We start from the raw sequence: 11,743 nt of genomic DNA on the forward strand, positions 1-11,743 counted from the left end.
GCGCCGGTCATATCGTCTTGTGTCTTGCAGAATGGTCCATTGTATCTCAATCAGAACAGGAGATGATAGGACAAAACTCCGTAGACTCTGCCCATTCTCCTTCATCATGCTCCCAATAGTTTTGTTGTCCGATCACGATGTAACCTGCGGTTGGTATTGGAAGTAGGAGGTCTCCGTCGAGAGGGTTTTGGTTGAGCCTTCTCGATGCCGTCTCAGCGCGTGCAGTACAGGCCACCAGGCCTGGTGAACTGTATCTTTCAAGCCCAGCTTCTTATACCCCTCCGGTAACATCAGCCTAGGATCACCTCCTCCACTTTCATACCGATCGACGCCTTCCAGGCCTCCAACCTCACCCTGCCCGCACCAGCGCGCACTCTAATGCCGTCGACCTTCTTTGTGAGAAGCACATTCACATAACGATAGAAGCCGTCTTTCTCGGCGAATAAGCCCTTCTCCGGAAAGATAGACGAGTCCATACAGCCCACAAACACTTCACCATCCGAGATCTTCACGAGCTCTTCTTGAGAAGTGACGGAAGCGAGAGGGTCGTGCAGATAAATCACACCGCAGACGGTGCCTAAGTCGTCGAGGATCCCGGCAGCGTTTTCCCTATTGAGGTACTGGAATGTTTTCGTGAAGACAGTACAACGTGCCACTTCGGTGGTACAAAGAAGGAGTGTACTGGACGGTATGTGTGAGGGGCGATTGTCGCTGGGATGATCTCCTGGGAGTGGTATAGGATAGAGGAAGAAGCGGGACGGATCGAGAGGGATAAAGAATTCACAGTGCTGTGTTCTTCCGCGGCTGTAACGTGAATTAACGTCACGACATTGCCAGCGCCCCGGAGTCTGAAGCTCGTCAATCCATTCCCAGGCGGTGCTAAAGTCCATTTCGCGATACTGCGCCCATGTGTCGCGACCTGCGACTGTCTCACCGTGCTTCCTGCCTGGACCAGATGGCAGATTCTTGAACTGGATGCTGGGGGTGGTTCTAAACGCAGTTTCTATGTCATCGTGCAAGAGGTAGTCGCATGCTGCTTTCCAGTGCGTAAGATCAATTTCGCCGACCCATGCTGCCCATGTCCAGGATGGCAGGTCCAGCTGGACAGGGGTCTCCAGGCCTTTCGTTCGGTTTCTCCTCCTGCAGAAGTCTGCCGGTTGCCACAGTAGGCATAAGCTAAAGAAAAGATCCGACATGCCATAGGTGAAGCCACTAAAAGTGTCGCTCAGGTGCTTCAGGATCCCCTGGAATGAATTTAGCAGGTCCTCTTCGAACGTCAAGGCCCTCCGCATATGCGAATGTACTAGGTTGCAGTACTCCACAAAGTTGGGAATCAGAGCGCGCCTCCCGCGCAGAGTGTACTCATCCCTTTTGCGGGGCGAAGAGCCAGGAGGCCACATGCCGGAGTAGAAACGCTCCATCCTGGAGATACCCGTAAAATCGTACATTTGGAAGTGGTGATGGAATTCTTCCTTCTCACCACGTACGTCTTCCGTCCAGGTGATTTTCTGGCAGTTGAAATGGACGCCGTCCTCAAGGAAGACAAGCTTGCGCCCTGAAAGCAGTCGCTCTTGGTGCGTCCAGGCACGCTTGTTCCACACGCAACCAGAATGGCCCTCTCGGCCCAAGAACATCTCAAACGGTCGCTGTGATATGGCTATTCGTCTACTTTTGCCGTAGTCTAGCGTTTGCTGTGCGGAGTTTCGAGGAGATGTAACACCAGGCAATCCGGCGCTCGAATCTGTGCCAAATGCTGCGACTATGGTACACACGGCATTTTGGTAGATCTTGTCCATCTGGTTGATCAGTGATAGTTTTCCATCCAAGTCGTCTTGCACAATGCACAGTGCGTCGACCCAAAGGTAACGTTCGCCAATGCTGGAAGTAAGCTTTATGGCGTCGGATATGGTTTTCGGGAGTGCGGCTGATTGAGCGACTAGGCCTCCTGGCTGTTGATGCTGTTTCAAGTTCGTCTTGAGGGTCTGTAGGGATGAAATTCCTCCCCAGACGTAGCTCAGAGCCATGTATCGTGATGAGCAAGGAACGTCTACAAGGCGTCCATCCACAACATCTATGACCATGAGGTCCTGACAGTGATCGAGTGGCGTATGGTCCCCTAGATCGCACGCTTGGCCATGCCAATTTTCGCAGCACCTGATCCAATCCTTGACCAGCTCCACGTCGATAGATTCGGCACGCACTTCACGGCCAGCGGCCTTTCCATCAGGCGCATCTAGTGTCAGGAGATACAACCCCTTTCCCCCATCATCCACATGTTGGTTCACCGGATGTATGAAATAGATTTCTGGACCAGGAAGTGGCTCAAGTTGAAAAGGTTGCTCCTCGTCGAAATCACCGGCTGCGGGGCCGTACGCGGCAGCGAATGCTCTCCGAATCTTTGCACAAATGGTGCATTTTGGATTCCTTGAGAAAGTGATCTCTTTGTGGATGCCGTGGTATAATTCTTCCCAGATGTTCTCATTGAGATTGTAGATGAAGGGGTTGTGCCTGGTGCAAGGAGCGGTGATTTTCCGTTCGCGGGAAGAAGGGAAAGCGAAAGACTTGATGATGGATCGCATTCTAGAGGGGAGAGGTTTTCAGGGCATCGCCGCCGTTATCCTGCAGTGCGATGCGGTGTTCCGAGAGGCAAAGGCGAGCGATTGCCTGTTCCTATCGCAAGCTGAATGCCACGAGGCCGAGACTAGAAGTTTCGTATTGGCACATAGAAATGGCCATAGCGCATTATGAACGATTTGATTCAGCAGAGTAGCCAGTCTTGCACAAGAGCAAATAGATGCTGGAGAACTTCAGAAGTTCCGGTGAAATCTTCGAGCCTCCGGGGCTGTCGACAGAGGTTCCATGACTAAATGGGCTTAGCGGCTTAGACTCCCCGGCCCGAAGCTCCGACCTGAACTTTTGAGGTGGACGCGAGCACCACCCTTCGGACAGCAACAATCATGGCACACACAAGATCTGTCATTGCTCCGTTGAGCAGAATAACAACAGCGTCGATAGCCGCTGCGAGACCGGAGCTACCCAAGCTCACGTCCATCCCGTACCAAACGATACGATGCGCCGCGACGAAATCCGCGCCGAAGAAGAAAAAGAAAACGAGGAACACCTTCATACAATATGACGTGAAGAGAGCGGAGCAGTTCTCGCTCGTAGACGCGATGCAGTACGCATAACACCACATTGAGCAGCCATTGAGATTTCTCTGACACAGCCCAGGTACATCCGCGCCTTCGAAGTTGGCCGCAATCCCTCGTCCTCCAAGTACGAAATGCACGTCCGCTTCCGCACCCTCAAGAACGGCCCCGTCGTCCGCAATCGTCTACGGCTGCCACATCCCGTTAAGACGGATATCCGGATCTGCGTCATCTGTCCCCCGGATTCGAAAGCCGCTGCAGAAGCCCGGGCGGCAGGCGCAACACTTGTGGGCGAGGACGAGATTTTCAACCAGGTAAAGGAGGGTATTGTGGATTTTGATAGGTGCATTTGTCATACGGACTCGCTGCAGAAGCTGAACAAGGCCGGTTTGGGAAGGATCCTGGGTCCGAAGGGCTTGATGCCGAGCACGAAGACTGGGACGGTTGTAAACCAGGTGGGCACGAGCGTGAGGAATATGGTTGGGGGGAGTGAGTACAGAGAGAGGATGGGTGTGGTGCGGATGGCGGTGGGGCAGTTGGGGTTCACGCCGGAGGAGATGCAGAGGAATATTAAGGCGTTTATGGACGCGCTCAAAAAGGATATTGCGCAGATGAGCGATCGCATAACTAAGGAGGTACATGAAGTAGTAAGTCATACTGCCTTGCTTTAGCAGACACCTGCTGATTCGATTATAGGTTCTCAGCTCTACCAACTCGCCCGGATTCACATTAACTGGCGAATACAGAGGCGCCAATTCAATAGCACCGAAGGAACTCTCGGGTCCTTTGTAATCTTCCCATGTAGCCATGTAAACCAATGTACCATAGTGTCCAAACGCCATCGCTATGCTCAATATCCTGCTCGTAGACGCCTCATGCCTTCAAGGACTTTAGTACTTTTACCGCCTCTGCGGATTCTTCCATATCCACATAGATCTTCATAACCTTCATGACTCTCTCCTTCCCAAATGTTCCGGCACTCCTCGCTTGCTGCAGCGCGGTACTCAGATCCAGCAACAGTGTGTTTCGCACCTTCATCATCCGCGGTGCCTGCGCCGCAACAAACGGATGCTTGCCCAGGCCTTTCTCCACCTCCTGTATCAGTCGATACTGCAGCACATGTCTCCTGAGCTTCGATATTGACAATCCCACCGGCCCTTCGTCATCCTCCTCGTCTGACTCTTCCTCACTATCGCTCACATCTTCTCCAGCCGCCGGCGCATCCTTCCCCGCTGTCTCGATAACCAGTTGATCTTCGAGCGCCTTCAAGCGCGCCTCATAATCCACCAGCGCCCTGCCCACCGCAATCTGCCGCCTGATCCTAACCCTCTCCTCTACCTCTCTCTGAACCTCTTCTTCCCTTTCCACGACCCGTGCCTTGACACTCTCCACCTCCTTCCTGAACCCTAGCAGGCCTACTCTCACCTCTTCAACCCGCTCGTCGCCATTCTTCAAGCTGCGTCCCAGGCCCAGGAAGTCCTGATAGTTCGAGTTGACGAGGTCGAGCAGCTCTTTGGAGAGCAACTGCGAGCGCGCGCGCAGCTCGGAGCGCAGGTCCTCGAGCGTCTGGTGACGGTTGTGCAGCGTGGAGAGGTAGGTAGAGGGCGAGAAGTCGGGGGCTAGGAAGTCGGAGCGCTGCAAAGGCGTCGGGTAGGGCAGTGTATCGTCGTCATCGTCTGAGGAGTTGGAGTCTCCGAACTATCCAATCGATTAGAGACACGCTTTGCTGTCACTCGCACAAACCCCATTTTGCAAATGTTGGGAGGTGGCAAAGCAATGAGAGGGACCCACGTAGAAGCGACTCATTGTGGCAGACGGTTATATCATGGCGGTGTAGACGTAGCTGTGTGTTTACTTGGCCAGATTCGCGAGCGGCGTTGTGCGGTGCAGGGTCCGAATAAGGTGCGCTATCGATTATGTCGGAGCTTGTTGCAATCGCCGAGTTCGGAAAAGCGAGCCGAGGCCGCGGAACCGTAGGAAGGAGCGTCGGAGAAGAGAGCGATCTGTCAGCGTCATGGTTAATAATCGGGGCTCCCTTCCCCTCGGTGGGGCTTTAGGTTCGCGTTAGGTAGGCTTTAGTTCTGTTTCTTCGACAACTTCCTCTCGTGGTCGCTTTCAATTTCTTCTTTCTTTACTCCGTCACGGCGAGTCAGCGCGAAGACGTCATCAATCTGCCCAAATGCCACTCCCACAGCCAGACCTCCCCGAGCCCGCGCATCCAGACGTAGACTCGATGCTGAGCCGGAAATTTGGAAAGGAGGTAGCAAACTACTTCTCCGGTACACCTTCTTCCTCTCAAATTACCACCCAAGACCAAACATTAATCATGCTCAGGCTCCCCACTAAACCGCGTATCCTTCCTCCGCCCCGATCACTCCTTCCTCTCCGCCGCCCTCAAACATCCTTCCAGCACCTTCCTCCTCTTCAACAAACTCGAACCCCTCATAAAGTCCCCTACCGCCCTCGCGACCGCCACCTATGCCGAAGTGCGCCCCATCATTGGCGATGACCCGTTCGAAAAGACCGAAGAGGACCTGATCAAAGAGTACAATTCCTCTCAGTACGTTCCGCAGATTGTGTTCTTGGGCCTGGATGAGAAGCACGAGGGGTTCGTGTACAAAGATTGGTATAAGGGCCAGCCCTGGTTCGCTGTCGATGTCACGCCGACGAAGAGCGTAACGGAGGCGGCGGAGAAGTTGATTGCGGAGTTGACGGGGAGGGGGCTCGAGTTTTCGAAGGGGAGGATGCATTTAAGTCTGCCGGCGCAGGAAGGTGGGTTCTTCTTTCCGAGTACATCAATTGCGGCTAATTATGTGCAGCCGCCGTCTACGCCGAAGCGCGACATCTGCTGGATTGGAATGCGCGGAATCCCTACTGCGCGGCTTGTGGCTACCCGACAATGTCCGTGAACGCTGGCTTCAAGCGGACATGTCCACCGAAAGACATAGCTCTCTCGGTACAGAACCCGGAACGCCCACCGTGTGCGACCAGAACCGGTATCTCGAACCTATCATTCCCAAGGACGGATCCTACGGTGATCATGGCTGTCGTTTCCGCGGACGGTCAGAAGATCTTGCTTGGCCGGCAAAAGCGCTGGCCAAAGTACTGGTACAGCACTCTAGCAGGTTTTCTAGAGCCCGCGGAGTCTGTAGAGGAAGCAGTTCGCCGTGAGGTCTGGGAAGAAAGTGGTATCCATCTGGGACGCGTTGTGATTCATTCTACACAGCCATGGCCATATCCCGCCAACCTAATGATTGGTGCCGTTGGTCAGGCGGTTCCGGGAGGAGAGGAGGTACATCTCGGTCACGATGCTGAACTTGAGGATGCGAAGTGGTTCACCGCTGACGAAGTAAGAGAAGCACTGCGCGTAGGAACTAGCGGGCTAGGTGAAAACGCTGGGCCGGAGTACAAAGAAGGTGGTCTGAGATTACCGCCCAAGACGGCTATTGCAAACCAGCTGATGACGGCTGTTGTCAACGGCTTCGCCACTGGTGCCCCTATGATATAGACGACATAGACTCATAGACCGCTGTAGATGCAATGTACATGTGAAACTTACGTTTGCTGAATAGGGGCTATTTATGGCAGGACGATATACTTTGTCAGATGCTTCGGTATCGCGCCGATCAGCTTCTTTTCCTCCAACCACTTCTTCGAGAAAAGCCGGTCCGCGTATCTGTACGCTCCATCGCAGAGCAGCGTGACCACTGTGTGTCCCTTGCCCAGCTTCTCAGCCACCTCTTTCGCCGCAACCACGTTCAGACATGAGCTCGCACCCAAGTACAACCCTTCCTCGTCCAAGCAGCGGTAGACCATCGCAATAGTCTTCTCGTCAGCGATGTGTAACGAGTCGTCTATGAGGTCGATATCCGGCTTCAAGTTTTCCGTTACTCGTCCCTGGCCGATGCCCTCCGTTATTGAGCTTCCGGCCCTCTCTGTCAGCTTCCCGCCGCTCTGGATATATGAATGTAGAACCGAGCCCGGCGGGTCTGCCAGGAAGCTCTTCACCCGCCCACCACTCTTCTCTTTCAGATACCTTGTTACGCCCGCAAGGGACCCTCCCGTTCCCGTCGAGCAGGTAAACGCATCGATATTTCCCTCGGTCTGGTACCAGATTTCCGGGCCTGTGGTCTCAATATGCGCCTGCCGGTTCGCGACATTATCAAACTGATTCGTCCACACCGCGTTGTCCATGCTGTCCGCATGCCGTTTCGCCTGATGGTTGTAATTCTGCGGGTTGTCGAATGCAACCGCTGGCACCGGATATACCTCTGCGCCCAGCAGTCTCAGCAGATCGATTTTGCCCTGGGATTGCGTGTTCGGCATGTAGATGACGAGCTTGTAGCCCTTTGAGCGGCACACATGTGCAAGGCCAATGCCAGTGTTTCCCGCCGTGCCTTCGATGACGGTGCCACCGGGCTTCAGCAGCCCGAGCTTCTCGGCGTGCTCGACGACGTAGAGGGCAGCGCGGTCTTTGACGCTGCCGCCGGGATTTTGGAACTCTGCTTTGCCGAGGACATTGCAGCCGGTTTCTTCGGAGAGGCGCTTTAGGCGGATGAGCGGTGTTTTGCCAATTGCTGACGGACGTTAGTGTGCGCGTCGGTTCGTCGAGGGCTTTTGATCGTACCATCGATAAAGCCCCGCTGGCCAATGCCCTGAGCTTTGGAGACGTTGATGCCGGTTTGATACGCAGCTTCAATCTGGGCAATACTCTCTGCACTCCGCCATACTGAAGCCGCAAAGCTCCGCGACGCCGTCCTGAACATGCTTGCGAGTCGAGGATCAGGTGCGATCCTCCGTCGGGGAGCAATGCTTGAACAAATGTGAAATGTCCTGGAGCTTTGTAATGGTCCGGTTCGTCGGCGAATCAACTCGCTTTTCCGCCGATGGCGCGATGTCGCAATCCTGCATGACACGAGCCAAGCCCATCGTGCACGTGCTTTCGCTCCACTAGCGCGCCTTCCGCATCCGGAAAGAACACAACAACAACACAGCGCTCCAATATCAGACAACAACAAACACCCGCGCAGCCACCCACCCAGCACGATATATTACGACGGAACTATGCCCGGACGAACGTCGACGCGCTCAGTGCGCTCCTCAAACGCGACCGTGGCTCGCAAATCGTCGACCGCAACGCTCAAATCTCGGGGCTCTGCCTCCGCCCGCACTTCCGCATACGCCGTCGAGGTCCCCGATGAGGGACCGGATACCTCGCTCCGAACGCAGATATGCCAGATTTTCAGCGATGCGCAGAATACGACTGCGACGCAGCGCAAGCTTCAGACCAACCTGAGAAAACTACAGGAGCGGTGTTGCTTTGAACCGCAAGATCTGAAGAAGAAGAAGGGCCAGGAGCAGGAGGAGTTTGATGAAGAAGAGTTTAACAACGAAATCACGCGATGTGTTTTGAGGAACTTGGGCGTGAAGAAGGGCGAGGCTGTAGGCGATAGGATTATTAGGTTCCTCGGCTTGTTCTTGAAGCATGCTTCGGAGAAGGGTGGGTTTGCGTACCATCGAGATGCGCGAGGATAGAATGCTGACTTCAACCAGACCAAGCCATATTCCAGGCTGAGGATGAGCAGGAAGTGACCGCTTTCCGAGAAACGCCCAGCAGTCGTCTTACATCGCATATCCTCACCACACTCCTCGGGTTCCTCACAGCGAAGGACAAGACGGTGCGTTTCAGGGCCACCCAAACCGTTGCACATATCGTGAACAATCTGGAGACAATCGATGACGAGATATTCAACCTGATCCGGCTTGGTTTCCTGAAGCGTCTGCGGGACAAAGAGCCGTCTGTCCGTGTCCAAGCAGTTCTTGGCCTGGGCAGGCTCGCTGGAAATGACGACGAGGAGAACGATGATGAGGACAGCGACGAGGATATTGCGGGCGGCATCCTGGAGAAGCTCATGGATATCATGATCAACGACTCTAGCGCCGAAGTCCGACGCGCTGTGCTCCAGAACCTCCCATTCTGGCCATCGACACTGCGGTACATTCTGGAGCGTGCCCGGGATATGGACGCAACCATGAGGCGAATCGTCTATGGAAAGATTCTACCCACGCTGGGAGATTTCCGTCACATGTCGCTTGTTGAGCGAGAGAAGCTGATTCGATGGGGCCTGCGGGACCGCGACGACATAGTCCGCAAGGCCGCCGCGCGCCTCTTTTGTGAGCGCTGGCTCGAGGACTGCGCTTCATCGCATGATACTCGTCCTGAGGAAGACAAGAAGCCTGGCGAACCTGCTCCACTGAATGTTGATGCAGTCACCGAGCTACTTGAGCGTATCGATGTTACACGCTCTGGTGCAGAAGAGGGCATCGCGCACGAAGCTATGCGCGAGTTTTGGGAGCTCCGCCCAGATTACCGAGAGTTTGTCACCTTCGACCACGAGTTCTGGAATGAGCTGGATGGTCAGCAGGCCTTCGTGGCACGCACTCTGAACGACTACTGCAATACCGTCGAAGACGACAGGCTCCGGGATATGCTAGAAGACAAAATGCCAGAAGTCACAATGTTCGCTTTCGTCGTGCAGAAACATCTCAACACGTTGATGGAACTCGTCGAGAAGGTTGCAGTCATGGAAGACGACGATCCTGAGACCGAGGAGGCGCAAGAGGACGTGGAAGAACAGGACTTTGTGGTCCAGCAACTGCTCCACATTGCTCTCACACTGGACTACAGCGACGAGGTCGGACGACGGCAAATGTACAACATCATGCGAGGAGCACTTGCGCGTGCTCAGCTTCCGGAAGAGTGCACGAAGCTCGCTGTCGAGGTTCTCCGCATGTGTTGCGGTAGTCGCGGAGAGTCCGACTTCTGCGCTGTCATTCTCGAAGCCATTGCTGAAGTGCGCGATACACTCATGGACGACGCTACGGAAAAGGGCGAAGATGCGGACGAGAGCTTCCACTCTGCCCGATCCGACATTACCGAGGAAGTAGTCGAAGTCAGGCACAAGAAGGCGAAGACGCCGGAACAGCTCGATCCAGAAGAAGAGGAGGAGAAGCGCACCCGCGAGGTTATGGTGTACTCAAAGTGTCTCCATATCGCGCAGTGCACATTGCAGAACGTGCACTGCGACCTGGAGTCCGACAACTCACTGACAACTATTCTAAATACGCTGATCATTCCCGCTGTTCGTGGTCAAGAGGCTATGATTCGAGAGCGGGGAGTAATCTGTCTGGGCTTGGGTGCGCTCCTTAGCAAGGTAAGCTCCCCGTCAGTGGCCTCGATCTCTCTGAAACGCTACTGATGCCTCTTATAGGATCTAGCAACAAGCAACCTTGACCTCTTCTTCCACTGCTTCACAAAAGGTCACGACGCTCTCAAAGAAATCGTCATCCAGGTCCTTACCGACGTCGTCATCACCCACCCTTCGCTCCTGGCACCGCCACCGCCGGATCCAGAAGCCTCGACTGAGGACGCGGAACCCAAGCCCAATGCGCTCATCAAGCCCCTCACCAAAATCCTCCTCAAGGCTTTCCACTCGGACAACAGGCACATTAGCCTTATGGCCTGCACCGCCGCCTCTAAGCTTCTCCTCCTCGGCATCCTTCCTCCTTCAGCCACCGCCGACATCCTGAAAGCATTCACGCTGACCTACTTCAATCCCGAGACGGCTGCAAATCCGGCACTGAGACAGGCCTTGAGCTACTTCCTCCCGGTCTTCTGTCACTCGAAGCTCAAGAACGCACTTCTCATGGCGCAGATCAGCGTTCCCGTGATGTCGAAGCTGCTGCTCATGCGCGAAGACATTGACGAAGAAGCTGACGAAATGGTCGGCTGGCCGGTCATCACCGCCCACCTGTCCGAATGGACAGATGGTCGCAAAGTGGTGGGGGCTACCGAACTTGGTCTCGACGGCAAAACCTCGACATCGCAGGAAGCAGAGGAACCACACAACTACCTCGCAGCCGAGATCCTAGAGCGCGCTTTGGGCAATACGTGCTCTAAGGATGAGCGGAAACCCTTGCTAAGTTTGCTAACCAAGCTGTACATCGCATCTTCTGGCCCCGCACCCGACGAAGAAGCCCTCCGCACTCTCCACGCGCTCGTCACCGAAGCCGTCGAGGGCAAACTCGGCATGGATGCCACGCAGCGCAACTACCTGACCAAGCTTGAAATCAGCCTCACCAAGCGTCTGGGCGATGTCGAGCACGTCACGCAGCTTGCGGAGAGTAACGAGGACACGGCCACGCCGGAAGTCACGGAGGTGCCTGAGGCCCAAGATAAGACGGAAGCGGAGGTGGGCGTGGAGGAGGAGGAAGATACCATGTTGGCGGGTATGCAGGGTGAGGGGACGAGGATGCCGCTCGAGGAGGATGATGAGGATGAGCATGATGGGGAGGAAGCGAGTACGCCGACGGCGAGGAGGAGCGTCGCAGTTACGGAGAGCGATATCGTGGATAGCTTGTTGGAGAGTGAGATGTAAGCAGGCTTGGGCATCTGCTATGGTTTTCTGGGAGGGATAGGCGTTCAGGTTCCGTCGGCGTTGTTGCTCCAGACGTGGACGGTCCGCGTGGCTTTGGATGTGTGTGCATGCATATGCGCAGCTTCATGTATAATGAATCTCTCTCTTCCCCACCCC

At 54.9% G+C, this 11,743-nt stretch overlaps 6 protein-coding genes across 6 annotated transcripts; 3 read left to right on the top strand and 3 right to left on the bottom strand.

The window, feature by feature from the left end:
* Positions 1 to 1,511: 1,511 nt before the first annotated feature.
* BU26DRAFT_387066 (HET-domain-containing protein) lies at positions 1,512 to 2,216 on the bottom strand (the record flags this gene model as incomplete). Its single annotated transcript, XM_033822653.1, has 1 exon — positions 1,512 to 2,216. A coding segment is annotated over one exon (705 nt), but the record flags the coding sequence as incomplete, so codon positions are not given.
* Positions 2,217 to 2,934: 718 nt separating this feature from the next.
* Positions 2,935 to 3,982, top strand: BU26DRAFT_64968 (ribosomal protein L1). Its single transcript, XM_033836147.1, has 3 exons — positions 2,935 to 3,178; positions 3,232 to 3,796; positions 3,846 to 3,982. The coding sequence occupies exons 1-3, from the start codon at positions 2,958 to 2,960 to the stop codon at positions 3,939 to 3,941; spliced, it is 882 nt and encodes a 293-aa protein (XP_033681236.1). The 5' UTR covers positions 2,935 to 2,957; the 3' UTR covers positions 3,942 to 3,982.
* Positions 3,846 to 4,955, bottom strand: BU26DRAFT_542128 (uncharacterized protein; the record flags this gene model as incomplete). The annotated part of the gene is made up of 2 exons (XM_033831625.1): positions 3,846 to 4,847; positions 4,941 to 4,955. 2 exons carry the CDS (start codon positions 4,953 to 4,955, stop codon positions 4,023 to 4,025), a joined length of 840 nt encoding a protein of 279 aa, XP_033681237.1. The 3' UTR covers positions 3,846 to 4,022.
* Positions 4,956 to 5,168: 213 nt separating this feature from the next.
* BU26DRAFT_542129 (uncharacterized protein) lies at positions 5,169 to 6,705 on the top strand. Its single transcript, XM_033831626.1, has 3 exons — positions 5,169 to 5,428; positions 5,484 to 5,921; positions 5,969 to 6,705. The coding sequence occupies exons 1-3, from the start codon at positions 5,329 to 5,331 to the stop codon at positions 6,655 to 6,657; spliced, it is 1,227 nt and encodes a 408-aa protein (XP_033681238.1). The 5' UTR covers positions 5,169 to 5,328; the 3' UTR covers positions 6,658 to 6,705.
* On the bottom strand, positions 6,456 to 8,005 carry BU26DRAFT_607475 (PALP-domain-containing protein). The gene is made up of 2 exons (XM_033835754.1): positions 7,777 to 8,005; positions 6,456 to 7,726 (listed from the first exon to the last, which is right to left on the bottom strand). Exons 1-2 carry the CDS (start codon positions 7,913 to 7,915, stop codon positions 6,729 to 6,731), a joined length of 1,137 nt encoding a protein of 378 aa, XP_033681239.1. The 5' UTR covers positions 7,916 to 8,005; the 3' UTR covers positions 6,456 to 6,728.
* A 161-nt stretch (positions 8,006 to 8,166) lies between these two features.
* BU26DRAFT_489216 (uncharacterized protein) lies at positions 8,167 to 11,743 on the top strand. The gene is made up of 3 exons (XM_033826012.1): positions 8,167 to 8,649; positions 8,703 to 10,363; positions 10,421 to 11,743. Exons 1-3 carry the CDS (start codon positions 8,214 to 8,216, stop codon positions 11,585 to 11,587), a joined length of 3,264 nt encoding a protein of 1,087 aa, XP_033681240.1. The 5' UTR covers positions 8,167 to 8,213; the 3' UTR covers positions 11,588 to 11,743.

This window comes from Trematosphaeria pertusa (assembly GCF_010094035.1).
Source record: "Trematosphaeria pertusa strain CBS 122368 unplaced genomic scaffold BU26scaffold_11, whole genome shotgun sequence".
NCBI classification, from domain to species: Eukaryota; Fungi; Ascomycota; class Dothideomycetes; order Pleosporales; family Trematosphaeriaceae; genus Trematosphaeria; species Trematosphaeria pertusa.